At 36.8% G+C, this 25204-nt stretch overlaps 1 protein-coding gene across 2 annotated transcripts in view; it reads left to right on the forward strand.

The window, feature by feature from the left end:
• The window catches only part of NBAS (NBAS subunit of NRZ tethering complex), a 187950-nt gene that overhangs the window by 23872 nt on the left and 138874 nt on the right, over window positions 1–25204 (forward strand). For both annotated transcript variants that reach the window (XM_040551536.1, XM_040551538.1), the window contains exons 11-21: window positions 42–107; window positions 3427–3555; window positions 4963–5026; window positions 6510–6703; window positions 7812–8069; window positions 8828–8953; window positions 10274–10425; window positions 11206–11340; window positions 11610–11688; window positions 12630–12734; window positions 12980–13116. In XM_040551536.1, coding sequence (XP_040407470.1) covers window positions 42–107; window positions 3427–3555; window positions 4963–5026; window positions 6510–6703; window positions 7812–8069; window positions 8828–8953; window positions 10274–10425; window positions 11206–11340; window positions 11610–11688; window positions 12630–12734; window positions 12980–13116 — 1445 coding nt within the window. The remainder of the gene's footprint in view (window positions 1–41; window positions 108–3426; window positions 3556–4962; window positions 5027–6509; window positions 6704–7811; window positions 8070–8827; window positions 8954–10273; window positions 10426–11205; window positions 11341–11609; window positions 11689–12629; window positions 12735–12979; window positions 13117–25204) is intronic.

A 25204-nucleotide genomic window follows, 5' to 3' on the forward strand; every position in this document is an offset into this window, starting at 1 on the left:
ATGGGATTCTTTCATTTCATGGTATATTTCTGTTCTTACAGGCACAGAGAAGAGGATTATTAAGGATTATGAATTTAAGATTTTACAGCAGACGAGGAACAGAACAGGTATTAAGGTGTAGGTCTACCTCAGAAATGTATTCTACTAACATAATTGTCCATTAATGATTGCCTGGGAGACTGATTTGAAAGGAGTTTTTAATTTAAGCAACTAAAGAATTTACATTTCTATAAAGCTTATCAAAAATAGTAAGCTTTTAATTTTAAATGGAGTAGCTTCTGTGGGTTTTTTGAAAATCCTATTAGTTCATCTCCTGAAGCTTGAATGTTGGTGTTTCCAGCATAATGACAGGAACAGTTTTAGTGAAGTAGAGTTCAATCTCAAATAGAATGTAAACCTTCATTCAAAAAGGGAGATGCAAAAAGCTACCTAGTTATTTGTTAATGAATATAATGAACGTAGCATGTGTACGCTCTAAAAGAGACTTGGTTGTTGTGCTGGTATTCCTCAAATATATGCCTTGAGGGGGAGCGAAGGAATATCCCAAACCAGCCTCTTGCACTACCTTACTCCTACCTGAAAACAAACAAAAACCCTCTTCCCTTACAGCCCTAAATTTTCATACATTAAGTTCAAATCAATCATTCCTGGCTTAGATAGGGAAAATGGAGACTTAATTGTTGCTGTCTGTTATGAGATACTATGGAAATGTTTTCCTAAATAGCTGCAAAAGTTTATGATGAGTCAAACTTCTACTAGCAGGATGCATGTGAAACTAGCAAAACTGCTGATCAAAAGCAGTTTGTTCTTAAACAAACCCTGGGTACGTGTCTTGTATTCTTTTCACCCTTGACAGAGTGAGTGTTAAGTCTCATCGGATTGAAGTGCTGGTGTATGCTTTCTATGTTTCTAAGGTTTTGTGCATAGCAGTTTCAGCTTTCTTCTGCATGCATTTGGGGCTACCCTTGTGGTATCTGTACCACACTCTCCTGTCTCTTATTTTGTATTTGTCTATAGCCTTTGTTTGATTCCTTCCCCTTTCCCTCCTTGTATTTTTTTTTGAAAGTTTTCCCCTCGTGGTTTACAAGGAAGGAGCAGTAAAGAATTTACCTCTCACCCTTCACTGTGTCCTGCGGAGAGAAAAATGGCTTGTATGAAGTTATATGGACTTGGGAAATAACCTTAATAGATTTTTGGGATGTTTAGGCGACTGGTTAAAAGAAGAAATTGGATGCTTGGTTGGAGGGGGAAAACAGATCTTTTTGAATCTCTCTCAGGGGTAGAATGGGAAGAGATTTTATTTCCTTCACTGAAAATATAAAAAAGAAGGCTGAACTAAAGTGGAAGTTTACTGGAAGGCTAGTACTGAATATAACTGTGATAAACTTCATCATCAGTGCACTTGCCAGTACCAAATTCACAAAGGAAAGCAGAAATTGTTATTGAATGTTTTAATCCAATTTCTGAGCTTATAGTTTAAATCTGTGAGCTATATTTTACATTCTTAGTAGGAAATTGACAACAGTGTTACAATGTGACAGGCACAGCAGCTAGGGGACTTGGTTATAAGAACTACCTGTATTTGGATTAGATTGTTAGAGTTGGTAACTTAAATGTCAGTTTTAAAATGGGAAGTGCCAACCTACTGAAGCTCTCACTGTCTTATTCTGCAGTTCCCTGAAGTTGACAATTTGTTTACCAAGGCAGCATTGACTGCTTTGCCAAAGGACTGATTAATCTCTATAGATAACAATGATTGGGTTGTAAATTTGAACATATTAGCAGCCACATGGCTGTTTTTTAAACAGCAAAAGGGTGGTTACCAATACTAAGTAGTTATTTAACCTGTGTTTAAAATCTATGTTATGTACCACTGATCGTTCATCTGAATGGGTTAAATATTTTAGGTATATCTTTCTAAGTCCTTTAACAGTCTCTTGTTCTTAGCACTCTGTGCATGCAACTTGATTTGTAAAAAGAGAATTACCTTTAGTAGGCATGCACTATCCTTGAGAAACTAGAATACAAATTGCAGAAATTACAAACACAAATTTACACTCTAGGTACTTAAGAACATAATTGGAGAACACTTAAGAGTTATGAATATTAGAAAAAATCATAATTTGCTTAAAAAAATCTTAATATGCCTTCCATTTTGTGTAAAAGCACATTGAAAGCTTGAATTTAAGCAGTGCTCTCAATAAGTTACAAACCAGCCAACAGTGAGAACAATGAGCAGATTGCTTGATCATAATTGTTTCTATGGCATAGCTAGAACTTAAAACAGCCAAAGAAATGAAATAATTAAAAGCCAAAATAACTAACCAAAATAAAACTACAAAAAGGAGTCATCTTCAAATGATATCTGTTCTTAATTTGCTGTAGATTTTGTATTAAAACTTCATAATCATATTGAAGTCTAGTAACTCATCTATAGTTCACTTATGTTGAGATATTTTCCAAGAGGGGAGGGTGTTGCTTAAAAATTGATTAGTGTCAGACTTGGATAGTTCTAAATCCTAGATACTGAGTATTTACTGTTACTATAGGATGAATGTTTATTAGAAAGCTTTTAAAAGTGAGCTACACTAATAAAATGAGATTCCATGATCAATATCAAGCTTTGGAAATCTACACACTTCTGTTTTTCAGTGAAGACTAGACTCTGAGAACCTGATGATGGCATGCACAAACAAATCTAAATCTTGCTTTCAGAAACTGTTATGCATTGCCAGGGCACTAAGTTTGGCTTAAAAACTCAAGTGTATATTTTGTCTCATGGGAATAATGTAGAGACGCAGCTGTAATTGTAGAGGAGTTCATGAATCCTTAATATTAAGGAAATATTTTGTTTGTAGGAGCAAGGCCACTACATTTTGCCTGTAAGTAAAACTTCGTCCAGGAGAAATGTAATGTTTTGTAGCTTTGATAAGGTTTACTTACAATTGTTGAATTATTTCTTCAGTATGGCCTTAATCTGATGTTTGGCCTAATGCTGCTTCCTCTTTCCTGTTACCCAACCAAAAGTCTGCTACAAGGGGGAGAGAGCTGCGTGCTAAGCTGCATTTGGGTAGCCATCTTTCTTGGAAGGTGACTATGTAGGCAGGACAATAGAAAACTGAGGCTGCTAAATGATTTCTCTAAACAGATGGTTTAAGAACAGCCTGCAGATTTTCTCCTGCATTCTCAGGTTTTATTTATTGTATAGAATATGATAAAAAAGTTCATGGTCTCAGAGTTTTGTTAGTAGTTGTAGTATTCTTCATTTATATAGGTTGTTTTTACTTTTCCATACCACAGTTGTTTTGCCTTCATTTTAACTCTTTTTTTAAAACTTTTAAAGCATGTTAAGTTTTCAGGTTGACTTTTTTTTTTTTTTTTCTGAAAAGATAAGAGATTTTTGTTTTTGTTGACAATGTTTAGCAGGATGGAATTTTCAAGATGAATCTTTCCCCTGATGGAGCTCTTCTGGCAGCTATTCATTTCTCAGGAAAACTGACAATCTGGTCTATTCCATCTCTCAGACAACAAGGAGAATGGGACCAAGCTGACCAGGTAAGAGGGACATAGGTGTTTAGAAACTTGCGGTATATGTTTTAATCCTCTGGAGATGTGTTTCCCTAGGAGATGAGAGAAGTTCAGATGACTGTGCTTTAACTGCATTCTGTCATTCCGGTAAACTCAAGAGCCTTGTATTCTGATCTCCAAGATCATCTGGTCCAACCGTACCCCTACCACTGATACCACCCACTAAACCATATCCCTAGAGCACCACGTCCAACATTTCCTTAAACACCCCCAGGGACGGTGACGCCACCGCTTCCCTAGGCAACCCGTTCCAATGCCTGACTACTCTCTGAGAAGAAATGTCTCCTAATTTCTAACCTAAACCTCCTGTGGCGCAACTTGAGGCCATTCCCTCTAGTCCTATCACAAGTTACTTGTGAGAAGAGGCCGACCCCCAGCTCCCCACACCTTCTTTTCAGGTAGCTGTAGAGAGCAATAAAGTCTCCCCTGAGCCTCCTCTTCTCCAGGCTAAACAACCTCAGTTCCCTCAGACGTTCTTCGTAGGACTTGTGTTCCAGGCCCTTTACTAACTTCATAGCTCTTCTCTGGACACCCTTGAGCACCTCTATGTCCTTCCTGTAGTGAGGGGCCCAAAGCTGAACACAGTACTCAAGGTGCGACCTCACCAGAGCAGAGAACGGGGAGGATCACCTCCCTGGTCCTGCTGGCTACACTATTCCTGATATAAGCCAGGATCCTATTGGCCTTCTTGGCCACCTGGGCACACTGCTGGCTCATGTTCAGGCGAGCATCAATCAGCACCCCCAGATCCTTTTCCTCTTAACAGCTTTTGAGCCAGTCTGCCCCGAGCCTGTAGCACTGTTTGGGGTTGTTGTGGCCAAAGTGCAGGCAGGACCTGGCACTTAGCCATGTTGAACCTCATCCCATTGGCCTCAGTCCATTGACCAATCTTGTCCAGGTCCCACTGCAGGGCTTTCCTACCCTCCAGCAGATCAACACTTTCCCCCAGCTTGGTGTCATCTGCAAACTTACTGAGAGTGCACTCAATTCCCTCATCCAAATCATCAATAAAGGCGTTAAAGAGGATGGGCCCCAACACTGACCCCTGGGGAACAGGGTGGGTAACTGTAGCTTAACTGTAGTTAAGCAGTTGGATCTGGTTAAACTATATAGTTTGTATTAAGGAAACGAGTAGTGTATTTTTTTTTTTTCGTTTTTACTTCTCTCCTCTATCCCCTTCTTTAGTTTAACTGTTTGGAGAAAAGTTTAACTTCAGCAGGTGTATGTTTTATGATCAGGAAAGGTTTGAACTTGTCTGTGAGTGTTTTCACTGAAAAATGAGTGGGTCAGCAGTGAAGTAAATAAGCAGATTGTCTGTGTTATAAAGATTTGCTAGCATATTAATCCTTCTTGTTTCCTCTCATGTTTATGTAGCCAGGTTATGATGAAATCAACCCAGACTGGAGTCTCTCTAGTGAAAAAAGAAAGAAAATAAAAGGTATGTGGTGCAGTTGAATTGTTGTTTTAAGTTATGGTGTGGTTAAAAGTATTTATACAAATGTACAAAGATATGAAATAGCTTAATTAAATCATAATTAGGGTGGTTGACAAGATTGTATGTACGACCTGAATTTGTAGCATGACATAGCTAAATGAGTGTCATAGTATAGTTTTTAAAAATCCTCTCCTAGGAATATTCTTGTAGCCATAATCATAAATAAGAGGGTATTTCAGCTAATACAAGACTTCATTTATTATTAATCATGTGATTATGACTAGAATGCTGAACAGTCAAGCAGTTGTCTTAGGTTGTATCAGAAGCTACTACATCATAATATAATGATGAAATTATAATCATTATAATACATTTTTAGAGTCCACAGTCTAAAACCTAAACTTACCTTTAGCTCTTCTGTCTATGTATGTCTAATAAATCTTGAATGCTAACGTAATATAGAGAGATAACTTCAAAACTCTGAAATAAAAGGGCTTTCTGTCCTGTGGCTTGTTTTACCTTATGTCAGTATTCTATTCTTTTCCCAAAATTCAAGCCATTGCATGCAGCCATCTATCCCCTAGATACTGCATGGCTCTTCCAAGAGTGCAGACATCAATAGCTGTTTCTGATCCATTTGCTGGTGCTTCTATATGTCTATACTACTAAAAGCTCTCTGCTTTTTTGCGCTGTTTCTCTTGGTGATCCTTTTTTTTCGGTTAATTCTTCTGATCTTTATGGGTAGCCTGCTAACTAAGCACTGAAGTAGCAGAAAAGTAATAAGCTGATCTATTTCTCTGTCCTTTTTGGATAATGGTTGGCTTTTATTAGAGAGGTGGGTAATGATAATGTATTAAATTGAGCTAACTCTTTGAGATGAACATTTTTGTCCCAATACCCAGTTATTATAATACAAATAATCTTAGAAGTGACATGGCTTCCATCCTCATCTGTGGTGATTTTTTTTCTTGTTGGTGCTTAAATTTTCTTAACAACCACATCTTGTAGGCTGTCTCAGGAGCCTTGTTCACAGTTGTCACTTGTCCTCAAAAGCAATGTAACCTTTTCTGAGTTTCATCAATATAACATTCCTTGCCAGGGGGACTTATTTGATCAAGGATGGACTGGGAAGTAAAGTATAAAGGAGTCATTTATCAAATATCTAAATTCTGTCATGTTTTGTGCAAGTAAATCAGTTTACTGTGAACTTTTTTCTAAATAATATTAAAGAAAAATACTTAGGTTAAGTCAAAAATGGATTTATTTTTTTTCCCCCATAACAACTTTAGTTAACGCAGAAGTGATTTCAGTAAACTGCAGTTGGCCCAAAATGCAAACTTAATGAAGTAAGGATGCATATAAAATAATAAAATGTTTGTTAAATTAGGCCATCAGATGAAATCTTTTAATTGAAGCCACTTCAGTTCTTATCTGGTGTTTAAAATTATCTTTCCTTATGAGATGCTTTCTTATTTCTTTATATTAGATAAAGAATCCTATTACCCACTGATAGATGTAAATTGGTGGGCAGATAATTCTGTGATTCTGGCTCGCTGCTCTGGTGCATTAACTGTGTCATCAGTGAAGACATTAAGAAACTTGCTGGGAAAGTCATGTGAATGGTTTGAGAGTTCTCCTCAGGTCACTTCAGCCCATGATGGAGGATTTCTAAGTCTGGAGGTGAGGAATACACATCATTCTGGAAAGCAATAGAAATAATTTGCTTTTTTATATGTAATCCTAAGGATGTTGCATGCATATGTATGTTAATTATCATTAATAGGAAAAGTGATTCTGCCTCCTTAACTCTAGGCAGGCAATTCTGAACATCCTGCAATTCAACTGTCTTTAAGTTACTTGGCAATTAAGTTGTTATGTAGACAGCAGATGAAAAAACTTGTAGAAGCCTGAGTCTGAAAGGAAGGAAAGGAAATTCTGAAGGAAGCAGTTTGTGTCAGCAGTCAGTTTTCACTGCTTCGTTTGTTAGTACATTTGAAGAATACCACAAGAATGCTGCACCCCTCTCCCATTTTGAAACAGGTGCCTCTTGAGTATATTTAAAAGAAATAAGGAACAAATTGAAATTAAGACCAAGTTGTGCAAGGGATCTATTTTTTTGTTAATCCTTAGTAGGATTCCAGACAGGAGTAGGACATTACTTTGGTAGTGAAGTTAACCAAAAGTTTTCTCTGAAACAAAAAAACCGATTGTTTCCTAAGACTTGCATTGAAATAGGTCTTAAACATCTTAAACGAAAAAAAAAAATATGTCAGAATATCTCAATGTGTACCAAAGCTTGCATGTATGTTTTTCGAAAGGTTTATTATTCTAGAAATCAGATATAGCCAGTGACTTGCATGTTGTAGGAAGAAGAACATGGGGAAGAATAGTTGGAGATTACATTTGTATTGAAAAGAAATAGATACTTGTGCTTACCTAAGAGTTGAAAACATTTTCATACACTGAAGTAAGCTATGTAACAGTGTGCTGAGATTTACATATGTCTCCATAGTTCTGTACTGTCTGGGGTGGTGTAGGATAGTGTATCTAGTGCAATAGTGGGTTACTATTAACAAACCTTTGCCCTTGCTTTAGTAGGTAAAGGATGAAGTCTTAAATCAAGGAGAATATTAATCAAGCTGAGAAGTAAAGGGTTTAAAGGAGGAATAACGTTGATCCAGAAATCTGAAGTTCTGGAAGTGGAGGTGTACTCTGTTGTCACCAAGCTAGATGAGATATGCTAGGTGGAAGCTTTGTATTCTACCCCTAAGAATTGTTTTCTGTGCAGTGTGAGATAAAACTTGTTCCAAAAAGATTACGCTTGGAGAGCAGACCTGGTGATGAAGATGAGGGAGAAGATGACTCTGACTCTGATGATGAAAATTCTGCTAAGGACAGATACTTCAGCTACCTGAAGCAAGGCCTGTACTTTGTGACAGAAATGGAACGATTTGCTCCACCACGAAAACGTCCGCGTACTATTACAAAGAATTTCCGCCTTGTTAGCTTGAGGTCCACAACTCCAGAGGAGCTTTACCAGAGAAAAGTGAGTACTGAAGGGAAGGTTGTATCTGATAATGACCTTTATTTAGACATACTTAAAAATACTTTTAAAAATAGTTGTTATATTAACAGTAGAACTTAGGCACATATTTCTAGGGGGTTTCATAGCTGAAAGTGGGCTATGTTATCTGATGTAGGTGACCATTGTTTATAAACCATGATAATTCAAATAAGATGTTTGCAGGTAACTATGCTTCATTAGTGTTGGAATTGTGCTCATGTGAGTGTTTACAAATAATGGGGAGGCTAAGCAGATATGTTGAAAGAAATTAGTTAGGTTTGTTATTGTCTAGAGAATGGGTTAACTTATACTCTGATATTAATGTAATTGACATGCATGTTTTTTTCACATATAAAGTACATAAAAAGTAGTCCTGTGACACATTTTTATCACAGAAGAGATGCTTCTTTTTCTTGAAGACTTCTCTAGTTAGTACTTTGTTTAGGACATTTCGGTTGTTCTGATGGCAAAGCAGTCAAGCCTAATAGCTATTAGAGTTTCCAAGGGGTGCTAATGTCATACTGGTTGCGTAAACTTCTTCCTTTTTATTGAGGAAAAGTCTCTGTTTTTCTAAAGGCTTCTGTCAGATCTGGGTCTTATTCATTCTTATCTTATAAGCCATTCACTTTCTTACCTGCTTAAGCATACCCGTAGTAATTATCCCTCTACCTGTTTCAACACAGAGACTTAATAATTGATTGTTTAATGTGGACTTTCATTTTCATGTGTTTACTTTTCAGATTGATAATGAAGAATATGGGGAAGCTCTGTCTTTGGCTCAAGCATATGGCCTTGATTCTGATCTTGTCTATCAAAGACAGTGGAGGAAATCGGCTGTTAACGTTGCTTCAATTCAAGACTATTTGGTGGGTTTGTTTTTGTGACTTTTAGGCTTTCTTTTCAGAATGTCTGTGTTATCTTCACAGAAATTGAATTGTGTTCTAATTTATGCAACATAAATTGGTGGCAGTTTGGAGAGCTGTCCTGCAAATTCCATGTGGAGAGTGATCTTGTTAATTTAACTGAAGGCTTGATTCGGAGACCTTAAAAGTTAATGGAAATCTTTCCTTTGGAATATCTTCTAATTTCAGTTAGTAGCTCTCTCTAATGTAATCTCTTTCCCACATGTAGCAGTAGATTGTTTCACGGCAAATGAATAATAATTAGAAATGGAATACATTTAAATAACTTCCAGGTATTTTAGAAAATCATGTGGGAAGGTTAGGTTGGTATCCATAGTTATTGCAAAGGTTGAATAACAAAACTGCTATTAAATCCAACCTGTGACTGGACTGTTTCAGTAGAATCCAACATGGGTTTTGTTTGTTTTAAAGAGAGTTACCTAACTCAGCAGACAGGCATCATCAAAGATGCACAACCTAATCGTGCAATGATGTAAAATCTTCTATGAGATGAAGAGAAATGTCATGTAGTTTTATTTATTTCAATATATATTAATTAAATGTCAAAATAAGATTTTCTAAGTAACCATTCTCCATATGCTATGTAATGTCAACTAAAGATTGGCATATAGAGCCAATAATACTTTGTGACCTCTCTGTGTCTATGGTCTTCTGTGACAGAAGAGACAGATACTGAGAATAACTCAAGTCCTGTTGGGGAATACACGGAATCTGTAACAGCTGTATCTTTGGACCCAAAACATCACATTTGATACAGTATAATCAGGAGTGATACTAATGAGGGAGCAGAAATAACAATTTCTGTTTCTGTTGTTGTGAATGGTCTGATACGATCATTTGGCATTTGTGCCCTCTTCCTCCATGTAAACTCGGAGGGAATTATGTTTTTTGCATTCTTTGCTTCTCTTTCTATTGGTGGGCTATATTCAGTGACCATTGATTTCCTTCAGGATGCAGTTTCTTGTGCTGGAGGCTTTTCTTTAGCTAGTAAACAAAGTTGTGTGGAGAGCCCTGCAAAGAGAATTAACTCCATTGCATTAACTGAACAAAACGAAGACCACATACTGATTGAACAGAACTGTAGATTATTGTTTGTGGGGTATTTTCCTCATCTCACTTTATTTTTTGTTCATATTGCCGGTTACCAGATTAATTTGATGTTTTCTTAAAGTCTTCTAATGTGTTTCTTCTACTTAACATTTCTGTTTTCATTGCTCTGGATTGAAACATATAACATTAGGCCTATGCTTTTATCTTGGACAGAGCAAAATTAAGAAGCGTGCGTGGGTTCTTCACGAGTGCTTGGAAAGAGTTCCAGAGAATGTGGATGCTGCGAAGAAGTTACTACAGTATGGCTTGAAAGGCACAGACTTGGAGGCTCTTGTGGCCATAGGAAAAGGAGAAGATGGCGGCAGGTTTGGGAAGAGTGTTTTTTTCTTTTTCCTCCTAAATGAACTAATAGTGAAAATATTAAGATGCTTTTGCAGGGCATTGAAAAATTCAGTGCTCTGAATCAAACTATTCTATAGATGTCTACAAGGTGTTTATTCCCATTTTACCTTTGATAAAGTACTTCTATAATGAATTTTCTCTTATGTCTGGATGCCCGTTATCTTTTCCATTACAAAGAACTTCTGATGTCTTGATTTTTCTGAGAGACTGTTTCTGCTGTCTCTTCTGGTAGCTGCAGCTACTCCTAATGAAGATGTTTTATTTTATGTCTTGATTGTTGTGATTAATATTCTGTTGTTTAAGTGGGGAGGGGCAAAGCAAAATGCAGTGGCAGGATTGGGTCAGTAGATAAATGTATGCAGAGACAATTCTCTTTGGCATTCAGTTCATGATGGAGGAATAGGATGTTCTCTCTTCATCCAGTCATCTATTACAATTGTAAGTTGTAGAAACATTGCCAATTTCAGTGTTACCTGTAGACTTTAGAAGCTTTTACCATCAAAGTTGTGGGTATTTTTTTTGGAGGTGGGGGGGTCGAAGAGTTGCTTTTCGATGCCTTTTGTTTGATTGTGCCGAGTGTCTTCTTACAATAGCAAAATTCAGTATTACAATTTTCTATGAAAGTTTAGATTTTTAGTCAAGACATAAATAGAAAACTGTGTCAATATGCTTTTTCAGCAGTATGTTCTTCATATCTTTTTTTTTGTTTGTATCAGTGTTGATTTGGTTGTTATGTCCTCCAGATTTATCTTACCAGGGGAGGTGGACATCGAAATTCCCTATGAAGACTTCTTGTCAGCAGATGAGGAAACAGATGCTAGAAAGGAAAAAGAGGCCAGGAAGCATCGAGAACTGCTGTTATCAGTAAACTTCGCAAAGTAAATGCAGTGTTAAGCCATGTTCTATTCAGACTTGTAGACTTATAACTACAGAGTTGCAAGAACATAGTTATTCTTATGTACGTTATTCGTGATAGAAAAGTGGTGTAGAGTTTTATTTGGTGTTATATTTTATCAAAGTTCTCAATTTACTTCACTTCTCAATATTCTCCAATACACCAAATCATTCGAATATATAGCTGTTGTCTTCATATGTATATGATATACAGTATCAATTGTAAATGTGAAAATTCTTTCTTTGGTAACAGGCTAACACTGGAACAAAAAGAACTCTGCCGTAGCAGGCTGAAGCTGTTAATTTATCTTGATCGCCTTGAAACCTACGAGGTAAGGGAACTTGGTAACTGACTTAAGTTCTTTTGAATTCTTATTACACAGATACTCCTGTAACATTTTTGTCGCATCATTGTATTTTTTCGTATGTTATAGTGTTAACATTCATAGTCTTGTCCAAATGTAGGTCTCTCACTTGAGAAATGTAAGCTGTTTTCTGTTCAGGCTACCTCATTTCTTGTTCTTCAAGGTTGCAAATGGCTAGCTTTTAGCTTTGAGAAGCATAGCTGGGCAGAAGCCTGTTTTGAACATACTGTGGCTGTCTGCCAGCAAAACACAGACTGTTTTCCCTTTTTTCAGGAATAGTCATGTACAGCATAAAGTGCATGTTAGCTGGTATTAAGTGCACTTGGCATTTACACATGAATATGACATTAAAGTAAAATGTCAGAGGGGAAATCTGATGTGTCTTGAATAATTGAACAGTTTTGAGTGTAGGAAATAACTTACACAACAACATGGAATGTGGAATTGGTGCATTATTATTATTGCTTTGAAGCTCCCTCAATCAGTCTAATTAGGAAGTTCTATTCAGATTCTCTAGTAAATCTTATTTTTCTTTCATGAGTTACGGAAGTGAAACTTTGGAGTTGAAAACTGTGTTTTGCTTAGTTTTTTTAAACTGAACTTTGCAGTTGGTACCATTTAAGTTGTGATTTTTACCAAATCCCTTTGTAACTAATGTTGTCTACACCCTAATTCAAATAATGCAGAGAATTGCCATAGCTTTAATAAAAAAAAAAAAAAAAACAACCACAAATGTTTTTCATATAGAGATAAATTAAAAAAAAAAAAGGAAAGAAAAACAAAAACTAATCCCTCCCCCATGTTTTGCAGGTATAACGGATGCTTCATCATTGTATGATAAAGAAACACACTTTTTATGCTTTTGTAAATCTTGTATAAAAAAACAGCCTTCTCTAATATTTTTAAAGGAAATCCTTGGAGGACCTCATGCAGCTAAACAGCACTATGATGGTGAATTCTTCAAGAAGTTCAGAAATCAGAATATTGTGCTTTCAGCAAGAACTTATGCTCGGGTATTAATATTTTACTATAATGTACTTTTTTTGCCTCTTTGACTTATGTGCATGGAAACTGAAGAATTGGAGGGTGTATTTGTTTGCGTTTATTTATTTGCAATCAGTGACCCTGAGCTAATTCTCCTTATTGCTGAGGAAAATCTTAAAATTAAATGTTGTGTGATCTAAACTTACATTATTTGCTCAGTTTCAGTCTGTATCAGTCCTAAATTAGTTTCACGACATACTGTTTTTCTCTTTAGGAAAGCAATGTCAGAGCCCTGGAAATCTTGTTCACTTTCCATGGATCAGCTTTGCTTCCACACAGACAAGCAATTCTCTCCAATTTCCCAGAGACTACTTCACCACATGAATATGCTTTCTTGTTGCCTGAAGCTTGGTAAGAATACATCAGTGGATATTAACTTAAAAAAAAAAATTAGCTTTATACATAAATTGGTTTCCATTTGTGGTGATCTGCTGTTAGTTATTTCCTGGAATCAAGAGGACAGTTTTGTCTTTGTTTTCTGTTTTATTTTGTGCCATTTATGGAAGCTTTTTTTATCTCTTCTGGTTATTTACGAGAAAGCAGGGAAACTAGATTTACTTTTCTCCATTACCCAAAAGAGGAAGCATGTCCTTTTCTGACCTGGAACTACCTGTATTTACACCTGTAAAAATCTAAGTCTGTAGGTGGTTTGTAGTAACAGCCAGCATTAAGAGGCTAAAAATACAAGTGTTTAGCTCCCTGGAAGGAACGGAAATATTATATTCTTCTGGATTTGTTTCTAAATGCAATTTAACCTTTAAGGAGGCAATAACTTAAAATCATTACTCTTCTTGTCACTGATTGTTACTCTCCTTACAAAGGTAGAATTAGGAGAAGTCTTATATCCAGACTTTTCTATTCATTCACTTGAGTTATGAATGTTAGTTTACTGTCAATTTCATGTTAATTATTCATATAAATTTTCGTAAGTGTCTTTCTTGAACATTGTAATAATGTTCTGTGTATTAATTAAAATTTTGCTTCTAGGTTGTTTCTTTCAAACACTTCAGTTACAAAATTAGTTTTGAAATACATTGCTCAGTGCTTATAAGGAATTGGGGAGATTTCATTATTTAATATTTTGCAATAGGACTTTGAAGACTTTTCTTTTTGAAAGATACTTCTTTTGGAGTAGCTAATAGATACTTATTTTCTATTTGTAGTCTTCCAACATTATAGTTAGAATTTTCACTTTGAAGTTTTAACTGTGCCATTTGAGTAATTCTCCATGCAGAAGAGTTTTTATTCATATATTTATCCCCTGACATTTTTCCTGGTTTATAGTACTTATCACTTCTACGTTTTCTGAGTAGAAATTAGCCTTTATTTCTTGATATCAAGTACTTTTTTAGTGCCCTTTTTATCATTTTGGTAATATTGAGAATGCATTATTTATGGTGTGAAAACACTTGTTTTATCTTTTTCTGTAAGGTGACAAAATCACAAGAAGAAATTACTGCAATGTTTATAAAATTGGGATGATAGATTCTAAATTTTCTCTTTTGTTTTAACAAGATTTATCGTCTGAGAGGGAGGGAGGAAAGCTTTTCTGAAATGTTACGATTTTTTTGTTGATGTTTGCAAACAGGCTTTCCTTTTCTCTGAAAGATTCTTTTTTTTTACTTTGTTACTGCGGTTGCTTGGTTGGTTTGCTTAAGAAACTGACTTACGTGCTAGCAGGTAAAATTTTAAGGTTTAAATATTAAAATATTTCACCGTTGCTCTAGTATTGAAGATGTGAAGTTATGAGTTAAAAACTTAGTTTTGTCTACTGCTGAAGAATGGAAGTATGTAGTTTGAATCTTTATGCCCCTGGCAGATTGGAGAGAACCTGGCAGTGCTAGGATCAGCAGATATGTTCAGGTTTCTGCTTTTCTGCAAGTTGCAGAGTAGATAACACTGTACAAGTGCAAAATGTAAATGAGAGCAAATAGCATGTACACAGGAAATACTCATTACATTTTTATGTATCTGATCTAACCTTGTTTCTAAAATTGTTAACCCTGTTGCAAAGCTGATTACTAACAGTATTTCTAGACACACTCACAAAAGCTCTATTATATTAATGTAATAGTATGAAATATTTACTAATGAAAGTATCTATGATTGAGAATAATCTACTAATGAAATAGACCTAAGTTTACTTAAGTCTAGACTTGATTTCATATTAATTTTAGTTCTTCCTTAAATGGAATAAGTTTATTTTTTTTTCTTCCAGTCAGCTTCTGAGAATTCACATGAATCAAAATGCATCCATGTGAATCAAACATAGCTTAAGTTCTGGTGATTGTAAATGAGTTTATTAGGTCTTTTATTTCTAGCATTTTTTTTAAAGTGGGAAACTAGTATGAACAGAATTGCTGGCGGTCTGTAGATATGCAGTTTTTGCTGTGAATTCCGGTTTAGAAGAATGTGCTGTGTAGCTTTACTTCTCTGTAGAACAGAGCATGCAGATAAAATTTGTCTTAAATGAACTGATTGAACAAGGTTGTGATTCAATTTATGAAATTATTTCATTCCCACATAATATTAAAAACTTTCAAGTGTAATAAGCATGTGAACAAAAGGAAAATATTGCAAAAGGGAAGCAGGGGGAATAAAGTACTGCTGGGAGTTTTTCCTATTTCCTGTGTTTATGGAGCACGATAAAAGATAAGAGGGTTGGTTACTAGTTAGTCTTCTGAGGTGGCTCCTCCTTTTGGAAATTCACCACTTAGCTCTGTGTTCCTACGGTTAGTTCCTTCATCTCTAGGGGAATCCGGATGAGGAAAAACTTGAGAATGCTAGTAGGTGCTGCCTTATTTGAGCATGAGACAAGTGAGATGGGGCAAGTAGGCACCTCTAGCTTTTGACAACAGAAAGGCATTGGTGTATAATTGTTTGCTGTACGACACCACCAATGGGAATGCACATAGAAGTGCTGCATCTGAAGAATGCATTACCTATGAGAAATATTTTTGTAAAGATTGCATTATGACTGTCATTTCATTTTTGTCTGGTGTCTCGAGTTAAGCTGTAGGTAGTAAACTCAGTACTCAGGGAAAGAAATGCTTGTTTTGCTAGTGCATCCTATAGAGGATAAAGCAGGTTTTTGTCTTGTTACTGGCACATTATGTACGTTAGGATGGCGTTAGAGTCTGGTGTCCCAAAAAACTTTAAGACTCAATCAGTCAAAAAGAAGTTGGCATAACAAAGATAAAAAGATGTAGATTTTTTTTTTGTCTTCTGGGCTAGGTTGTTAGGAAACGTGTATTTTTTTTCCTTGTCTGCTTGTAAAACATCTCAGGTGATAGATGTCCTTTTTTTCCTTATTTTTGCTGCATGTTTTGTAGCTTAGCACCTTTTGGTGATCACTCTCAGAACTGTTCAGGGTTATAGTGACTGATTTATGCATTCATGAGAATGTTTAAAAGGACTAGGAGTTATGTAACCACAACAGCTCCCTGAAGCTGAGAAGGAATCTGAAATAGTAAGATGCACCCATGGCTCTGCATGCCTGTCAACTTCAAACTGACATTGTGATGGACTGAAGTTACCTAGTAATGTGTTTTTGCAGGATTGTGATTCTAATGTTTTTCTACTTCTTTCACTTTTCATATTATTTCTCAGCTTCTTATATAATGATGACTCTTGAATCTGTAATAGGTCTGGGTCATTGGGATTCATGCTCCTTCTCAAAGATCCATCAGGTGCAGAGTCTTTATCAGTTAAGACAACTAGTGTGAAGGTTATAAAAGTTTAGGTATTCAGAGCAGTTGATAACTCTTTCTAATCTCTATTTAATAACTGTAGCTAGCGTTCTCGGTTTATGGTTAAGGCTATTGCCCTCAGGTTTTTAAAGGTGATCTCATAGGAATACAATGCTTTACTGCCATTGTAAATACATAACCTGAGTCTTTTCCTTTTCTTTTAATTTTCTTATCCTTATTACATTTAACTGTTATACTACAACATTACAGTTCACACTTTAAACTCACAGAAGTTGGGAAATTCAAATGTATGGTTCCCTCAATAGCCATAACTCTTGTATATTGCACATTTCACCAGTAGTAAAAACCTTCACTTTAAGATAGGAGAAACATATAGAAGTCACTTTTTTACTCTGAACTTCTACAAATATTGTTTTTCAGTCATGGCTTACAGTGAATTTTTAATGGAGAGTTGTGAATGAGCTCCATTTGGCTGATGCTCTGGGATAGGAATGGAAATATCTTTTAAAAACTTGAAGTGAAGCTTTTAAACGCTGAAAAATTCCATGCAGTAGACTCTCATCTGTGAACAGTAAAATACTATATAATTAAACTGGGAGGTTTGTAAGCAGTTACCTTTGCCTTTGCAGAATGGTATCCTCTCCTGAATGAGGTCTTTAGTTATTGCCTGTGGCTCTGCAGTTTCAACAAAGTGATTCTATCTTCATGTCTTCTTTTCTTAGTACGTAATCAGTTTGATGACTGAACTTCTACAGAACTGTTGAACATATACTACTAGTTGTCTCATATTAGTTTTTCTTCTCTTCTGATGAACTGCTTTTGTTTTTAAAGTAGTTCAAAAGTGTTCATCTTTAAAAAAATCATCCCATGGTCAGTTTTCTTCTTTTTGTTTGTATTCATCTGTATAGCACTACCAGGAGATAAAACTTCTGCCCTTCTTATTTATATGCACTTCTTTACGCTAAGGGAAAGAGGGGAAAAGAAAACACAAAGTGGTTCAGAAGTAGAGGATCAATGTAGTTAATATTAATTTCAAGGATATACTTAAAAAAAAAAAACACAAAGCAACAACAAAAAAAACCCACAAAACTCACCTTCTACTGAGAATTAGAAAAATCAGGTTTTGAGGGGAAGATTAAATTTACATGACAGCATTCAGTCTCCTCTTTGGACTGACTTCTGGTAGGAGTGCAGAAAGTTCTTGGGGTCTGTGTAAAAATTAAAGCAGTGGTTTGGAGGAAGAGAAGCTCTTCTGAAAACTGACCTATGTGGGGATCTGTGGATCTTCAAGTACAGCTCGCTTTGGCTAAAAGGATGCTGCAGAAAGTAAGCTGGTGAATTATTGTAGGTATTAGTCTTTCAGATTTTTTTTAAAGATGAGAATGAGAACTTGAAGCTATGAAGGGGCTATGGACAACATGAGCTGTTGACAAGGGAGATGGGAAGTTTTATAAGAACTGCCATGCTTAGGCAGAGCTGCCATTCAGAGGGACCTAGGCAAACTGGAGGAATGGACCAGCAAGAGCTGTGGAGAATTCAGCAAAGGCAAAAGGAAAGCCCTGCTTTTCCAAGTAAAGAAACCATTGCAACAATGAAGGCTGGAGACTGACTGGCTGGGCAGTAGCTCTGCTGAAAAGGACCTTGAGGCTCCGGTGGACACAAGCAGTTTATGAGCCAGCAGCACGTCCTGGCAGCAGAGAAGGCCAGAAGTGTCCTGGTCTGCATGAACAGAAGCACAGCCAGGAGATGGAGCAGTCAGACTACAGCACTCGTTCAGCTGCATCTAGGATACTGGGCACCCAGTACAGGAGAGAGAATCAGTGAACTGCAGCAAGTTCAGAAGAGGGACATCGAGACGTTTGGGGATCTTAAAGGCTGGGTGGCTGGGTACGTTCAGCTGGGAGAGAGTCTCAGGGTTGCCCAGAAGCAATTTTCTAATGCTTTACTCTATAGGATGTGGGCTGAACTGTGGCTGTTTGTTTCTAGACTTAACAGGATTTTCTTTTTCGTTCTGGTGTGTTTGTGCCTAACTTGTCCTACTTTCATCTGCCATGATGCATGCTGTTTTGCATGCATACTCCTGAACTGTACCTCGACTTGGCTTCTGTGTTATTCTCTGAAATTATATTGCTGTTTTTGTCTTGTTTGTAGCCTTTTTTTTACAAAGTTTATGATCAAATTTCTTCCACAAACATTTATTACGCGCTTTATAAATATACAGTTCTAAAGAAGTATTTTCACTATGAGGTGGCAGACTGGGACTTCAGCTGTGTCTTTAAAGTAGCCCATTTTGATTTTGTGAAAGCTGTTGCCTCACAATTTCAGTTGTATATATCAAGGAAAAACACCACCACTGCCACCACCACCACCAAAAAACCAAACACAGCAAGCTTCTAAAGTGTGTTTGAATAGTGTTGATTGACATTTCTGATTTTTAGATTATTCGGTCCAGGTTGCTTTAGGAGGAAAAAGTTTCTTCTCTTTCCAGATTGTATAAGAGGATAACCAAATCATTAAAAAGTAATTTGATTTGTTTATGCAAAATCAGATGGCACGTTTTTCTCTGGTGGCAGAGTTGCTTCAAAAGACCTGTCACTGAAACGTGCACGGTAGGAATTGTGAAGTGTAGCTAACCGTGGCAGCCAAAAGCTGCTGGGATACCTTTTCCACTATTTAATGTGGATCAGCTTTCCCAAAATGTTTGATGCTTTTGGCACTTTGTTTTAGGCACTAGCTGTGCTTCACTGCTGCTTAATTTTTCACATCATATGGATACTCTGAAAATGAAATGCCTCTCTCTCTGCCTACTGCTTTTGTGTCATGTAATATGTTGAGTAATGGGAAACCTAAAAATACTCATAGTCGATTCTGTAGTTGCGTTTGCTAATTCATTACTAAAGTACCCCATGTCTTCATGCAGTATGAAAAATACAAATGCATACATATCATAGCTGTTTCAGACAATGAATGTATCTGGGATGCATTTCTTACTGTATTTCATCTGCAGTTCTAGAATAATTATAACATCATAAAAATTTCATAGCCATAAGAATTGCAGAGCAACAGAAACTGGAATTGATTTTCCCATTGAAGACAAGGAATGTATGAAATTTAACAAGAGCAAATACTAGATTCTGCACCTGGATTTATGGGCAGACTAGGGAATGAGAGACTGGAGAGCAGCCCCACAAAAAGATCTGAGGGCTTTGGTCAATGGCAAGATGAATCAGAGTCAACAGTGAGCCATGGCTGCTAGAAGGGCCAACTGTGCCCTGGGGTTCATCAGGCACAGCACTGCCAGGTGGTTGAGGGAAGGGATTGTCCTGCTCCTCTCTGTGCTTGTGCGGCCTCACCTCCAGTACTGTGTGCAGTTTAGGGCATCACAATGTAAGAAAGACATAAAACTATTAGAGAGTGTCCAAAGGAGAGCTGTGAAGGTGGCAGAGGGTCTGGAGGGGAAGATGTAAGAGGAGAAGCTGAGGGCCCTTGGTTTGTTCAGCCCATAGCAGAGGAGGCTGAGGGGAGGCCTCATGGCGGCCTGCAGCTCTGTCACAAGGGGAGTGGAGGGGCAGGCACTGAGCTCTGCTCTCTGGGGACAGCGACAGGACCCGAGGGAACAGCATGGAGCTGGGACAGGGGAGGGTCAGGCTGGGTGTTAGAAGGCTCTTGACAGAGAGTGGTTGGGCACTGGGACAGGCTCCCCAGGGCAGTGATCACGGCACTGAGCCTGCTGGAGTTCAAGAAGTGTTTGGACAACATTCTCGGAAACATGGTCTGATTTTGGGGTGGTCCGGTGTGGAGCCTGGAGTTGGACTCGATGATCCTTGTGGGTCCCTTCCAACATGGGATATTCTGTGATTCTATGATTGCTTTCTGAGAAGACAGACTTTGGCCAAATGAGTTTCTGGGTTAAACTGAAAAAGAGTACTTTATAAAATTTCCCTTGCAGATCCTGTATTATTTAGCCTACTTTTGATGCCTTCATATCTGTACATAGTGGGATTATAGAAATAATTTTAATATGAAGTCTAAACTGCTTTACAGTATACATACAGTAAAATACGAAAGCTGTTAATTCTGGTAAGCGTACAAGTGTCATCAGGGGTAAAAGAATATTTGAAGGTTCAGTATTTTATATTGCTTATCACAAAACATATTGGAGATTATTTAAAAATAAAATTTAATAAAATCAGAATCAAGTACATTCTTCAAACAATTTTTGAGTGGATAACAAAACCATTTGATGGAAATACTACCTTATTTTGCTGTTCAGCATCTTTCCTATATAGCTTTTCTCTTAAAATATCAGTCAGTATTTGTTGTCTCATTTAAATGCATTATGTTCTATTCCAGTATGTAACATGCAAACTTTCAAATACAAAATTAGTATTTTCTCTTTTTTTTTTCAGGCAATGAGAGATAAATTTAAAAAAGGCAAAGATTCATCTGCTCCCCAAATATTTTGAAGAAAAAAATCCACTCTTTTAAAAATGTATATGTCTTTCAGCAAAAAGATACTGTTTCATAAGTGTGTTGGGGTGAACTGACGTTTGTTTTCCAGTCTGGATTCAATTTGCCCAGTTTTACAAAGGAAAACTAAAATAAATGAAATCCTCGGCTGAAAGAATCTCAGACAGTTCCCCTGAATGAAATGCTTGAAAGAAAGAAGAAGGGAAAAAAAAAAACAACTAACCAAACAAACACAAAGTTGCCATTGGCAATAGAAAGAATTGTCCTTGGAGAGAAAAATAATCTACAGGTTTGAATGAATGCAGTTGGTAAGGCACAGAAGCTACAATAGCATCGGCCTCTTTTATCAAAGCAAAGAATGTGAAGAGTTGGCAACCCAATGCAAACAATAGAGTGGAAAGAGCAATAAAGGAAAAATCAGCTCTTTTTGCAGAAATAGAGTTGAATACCTCCCTAATTTGTCAATTTACTGAGCACTAATCATATTTACTCTAATGTTAAAAAAAAAAACAAACAACCAAAAATAGACGGGGGAGGCAAGGATGGGAGAAACAGTTGCTGAGAGAAGAAGAAAAAAGGCTGTACAAAAAGAAACTCCTAGGTAATCTTTGTGTGGAGTTAGGTATGTTGCACCTGATAAATTTCTTTTAATTGGAAAAGGACACCTGCCTTAGTGACTATAGAGAACTGTTCCAGCATCTGGAATTTCAGGTGCCCACTCTGTTTTTAAGTACAGTCTTTGACCTCTGTGGAATTTCAGTTTCTAGAGCAAAGCTGTAAAATTGCATAGCATAGGGGGAGAGCCTGATGAACGCTGGATGAAGTAGCACAGACTGTGTATTCCCCATACAGCAAGCTACTTGTGCATGCTGAATTTCCTTCCAGACCAGACAGGCTTATGTATTCTGTGCGGTAGTTCTGATGTGTTCCAGTGGTGCTGAGTTTGCTGCATCTGTATTGTAAACAAAATAACGGTAGAAAAATGGAAACCCCGCCTCTTAGTATATACTCACTCACGTTGCTATCTCTTCCTCCTCTCAGTCTCATTTGCATTCAGTGCTTTTGGGTTTGCAGAATGCTGTGGTGTTGTAATGCCTGAAATCTTTCTAAACTTACTGTTTCTCAACTGATAGCAGTTACTGTTCCAGAGTTTTGTTACTCTTATCTGCATGTGTTGTTGTAGTTACTGACACAGGGTTTTTGTTTTTTTTTTTTGGGGGCGGGGGGAGGAGAAGAGGGGAATCTATGCTAAAACATAACAATCAGTAAAGAAAAAGCCTTGTGATAAATGTTGAGATTAAAAAAAAAAACAAAGCACAAAGAGCTGTATTTTTGTTTTGAGTTTGTGAAATGCTTAAGTACCTTGATCTATCCTTTGCTAGTGGCAAGACTGCTTTATTTCAGTCCTTGTGTTACAATGAGATTTTCGAAACTCTTCAGAATGAGGAGAGAAAGCAAGGAAGGGTGAATGCAGTCAAATAGGGGGCAGGAGGGCGTTAAGAATTTTTTAGAATTGTTGAGGAGGTGACTGAAATAAGCAGTTAGCCCCGTGTGTGTGTGCTTTGTGAATTTAGCTTGGAAAGAAATATGTCTGTTAAAACTGACTTTTTATAATTGCTTAATTCTACTAGGATAAGATAATTTACAGTTACGTATTTTTTAAATGTTGTTTTCTTTACGCATTTAGAGAACATAGGTGCTGATTGCTGTTTCCTTCTTGGTGAGAATGCTAAAAATCTGAAATTACTTTCTCAATGTATTCCTATGGAACCTGAATACTTTTAAAATGGCAAATCAAGCCAGAACAGAAAATAGTTTTGAAAGAATTTTTGGTTGCTTTTACATAGACCTGACTCAAAGTATTTAACTTTTTTCTGCTGTGAGAAGGGGAAAAAGATGGAATAAAAGTTTCCATTCAAGATTGCACTGCATGATGATTTTTTCATATAAATCAAAAAGTCTACTCTTCAGTATTTTGTGATGAAGTCTCCGAATAAGCTTTTATGAAAAACTTTTGAAGTAAGCTTATAGAACTTCTTGAATTGATGTGTATGGGCAACTGTAGGTTTCAGTCCTGCAAAAACCCTTTGGCGAAACATGAGGTTGGTCTTGCTAGATTTGGCTAGAAGGCAAATGGCCAATAGGCAATGTGAAAGGGGACGGAAAAAAAAAGTGGTATGGGCAAGCACATTGCCACATTTACCAGAAGTTTCTCAAGAACCTTTAATATATGGCTCAAATATTCCTGAACTAGGTATTTTTTAGACATATAACAGACTTTATGATGCTTTATTCTAAGACTTTTTATTTGTGAAACCAAGTACTCATTTTGTCTCTGCACTTTACCACTTTTTCTGTATCACATCCTTTTCAGTAGGGAGGCCGAATTGTACATTGCTTCCTCACTTGATGGATTTTGGAGGTAAGGCGAAGGGAAACAGAGGAATTGTCAAAGGGAAAAGTCTGGGAATAGTAATAGAGTGAGATCTTCCTCAGCAAGTTGCTATTTTTTTTCTTCACATCTCATATTAAGGGATAGCAGCAGCATACTTAGCCCTCAAAAAGTCAGAATTTTTGTCTTTGCACTACAATTTAGTCTTTGAATTTAGTCTTTGCACTACAATTCTTGGAGGCAGAACAACAGTTACAGTATTAGTACATGTAGCAAAGTTTGGGAGAAAAGGTTGGCTATAACATGAAATCAGAGCTGCTGTCCAGAAATCTCCTCTTGTTGTTTTGCAAGGGTAGTTGTAATACTTGGGGTTAGAGTTGTCTATGGCTGAAGGATAGCTGGTATTAGACCTTAGATGACAATTTTGCAGGGAAAGCTGCAAAACAGCTTCTCAGTGGCTTCTAAAATGCAACTCTTGTGTGTTTTCTGCTGTCTTTCCCCCTGCCTTAATAAGCTGTGTTAATATTAAGACAGAAAACACAATCCAGCCTGAAACATCTTCTGAAACCTACTGGGAAGTGGACAGAAAAATGTTACTACAGAGCTTATGAAAAGTAGTACTCTTGGACAGTGAAATTTTGTACAATTTCCTTATCTGTTTAATGGGACATAGGAAAGGAGAGCATTATTGATTACAATAGAAAGACCTGCTCATACAGTCTTGATTTTATATTTTGGAAGGGAATGTTATCACACTTTGGCTTTTCTTTTCTTTGATGTTTCAGCTTAGGCGATCTTGTTCTCTACAAACTGTGCCTTCCATAATAACGTTCTCATGTGTGCCTTATTCATTTAGTTTATGAACCCTGTTTTAAATATTAATATTTAATTAAAGCAAAATTTGTTATTGAAGACATTAAAAAACACCTGAAGTATGTGCATGTTTTCTGATACGATGCATTTTTCTGATTTAAAACGTAATTGTGGAGGCCTTTGTCCAACTTCACGTGGCTGAGCTAGAGTTGAAATGGAGATGTTACTATGTCTAAGACAGAAGAATTAGCTGTTTTCCATCTTTTTACCTCTTCTCTTTTCACTTTAGCAGCCTGCAGGCCAATTTATTGCTCTACTTCTACTGCATGTATCACGTGGAAGGTTGGAATCACAGCGGATAAAACACAGAATATTATTGTGCATAAAGTAGAGAAAGGAAGGATGGGTGACCTTGGAAAAATGCTTGTGTATACAGGGAAGGGCAGTTAGATGCTTTGTTAAACACCTATATATGCATTTAGTGACTTGCTAACTGAGATGGAGTTACTGGTTTATAGTTTTTTGTTTTGATTCTTATGTTGTGAAATTGATTTGTGTATTGGAAAATTTTCTTTTTAAGCTACTGTATTACTACACTGCTCTGCAATGGAAGAGAAGGCTATCAGTTAACTTGTAAATAGGGATTGTCCATGCAGTATTACTATTGCTTTCTATTATCAGGGTCAGGAGAAAATGAATGAGATTTAAAATAGCTCATTACTCCAGTGTGCTGAGACTTTAATGCCTTTGCTTTGTATGTGGTTTGTTTCTTATTTCTACAAGTGCCGGAGCCTATAAGGTTCTTCCCTTTCTCCTTAGTTTATGTTCCGCATGTCTCAGCATGGTTTTCTCAGGTTTCATGCTGCTTAAACAACTAGCCTACAATAGCAAGCCATAACTAATCGTTCTAGTAATAACTTGTGTTGTTCTTAATCTCTATCTCAAATGGACTTTTTTCTTCAACCTCAGTATGTAGAAAATGTTTGACTGCGGGTGTTAGTAGTCAGAAAACCATGTTAAACTTAATTGAGAAGATCAGTACAGCAGGGCATAT

Source organism: Cygnus olor, chromosome 3, assembly GCF_009769625.2.
Source record: "Cygnus olor isolate bCygOlo1 chromosome 3, bCygOlo1.pri.v2, whole genome shotgun sequence".
Classification (NCBI taxonomy): Eukaryota; Metazoa; Chordata; class Aves; order Anseriformes; family Anatidae; genus Cygnus; species Cygnus olor.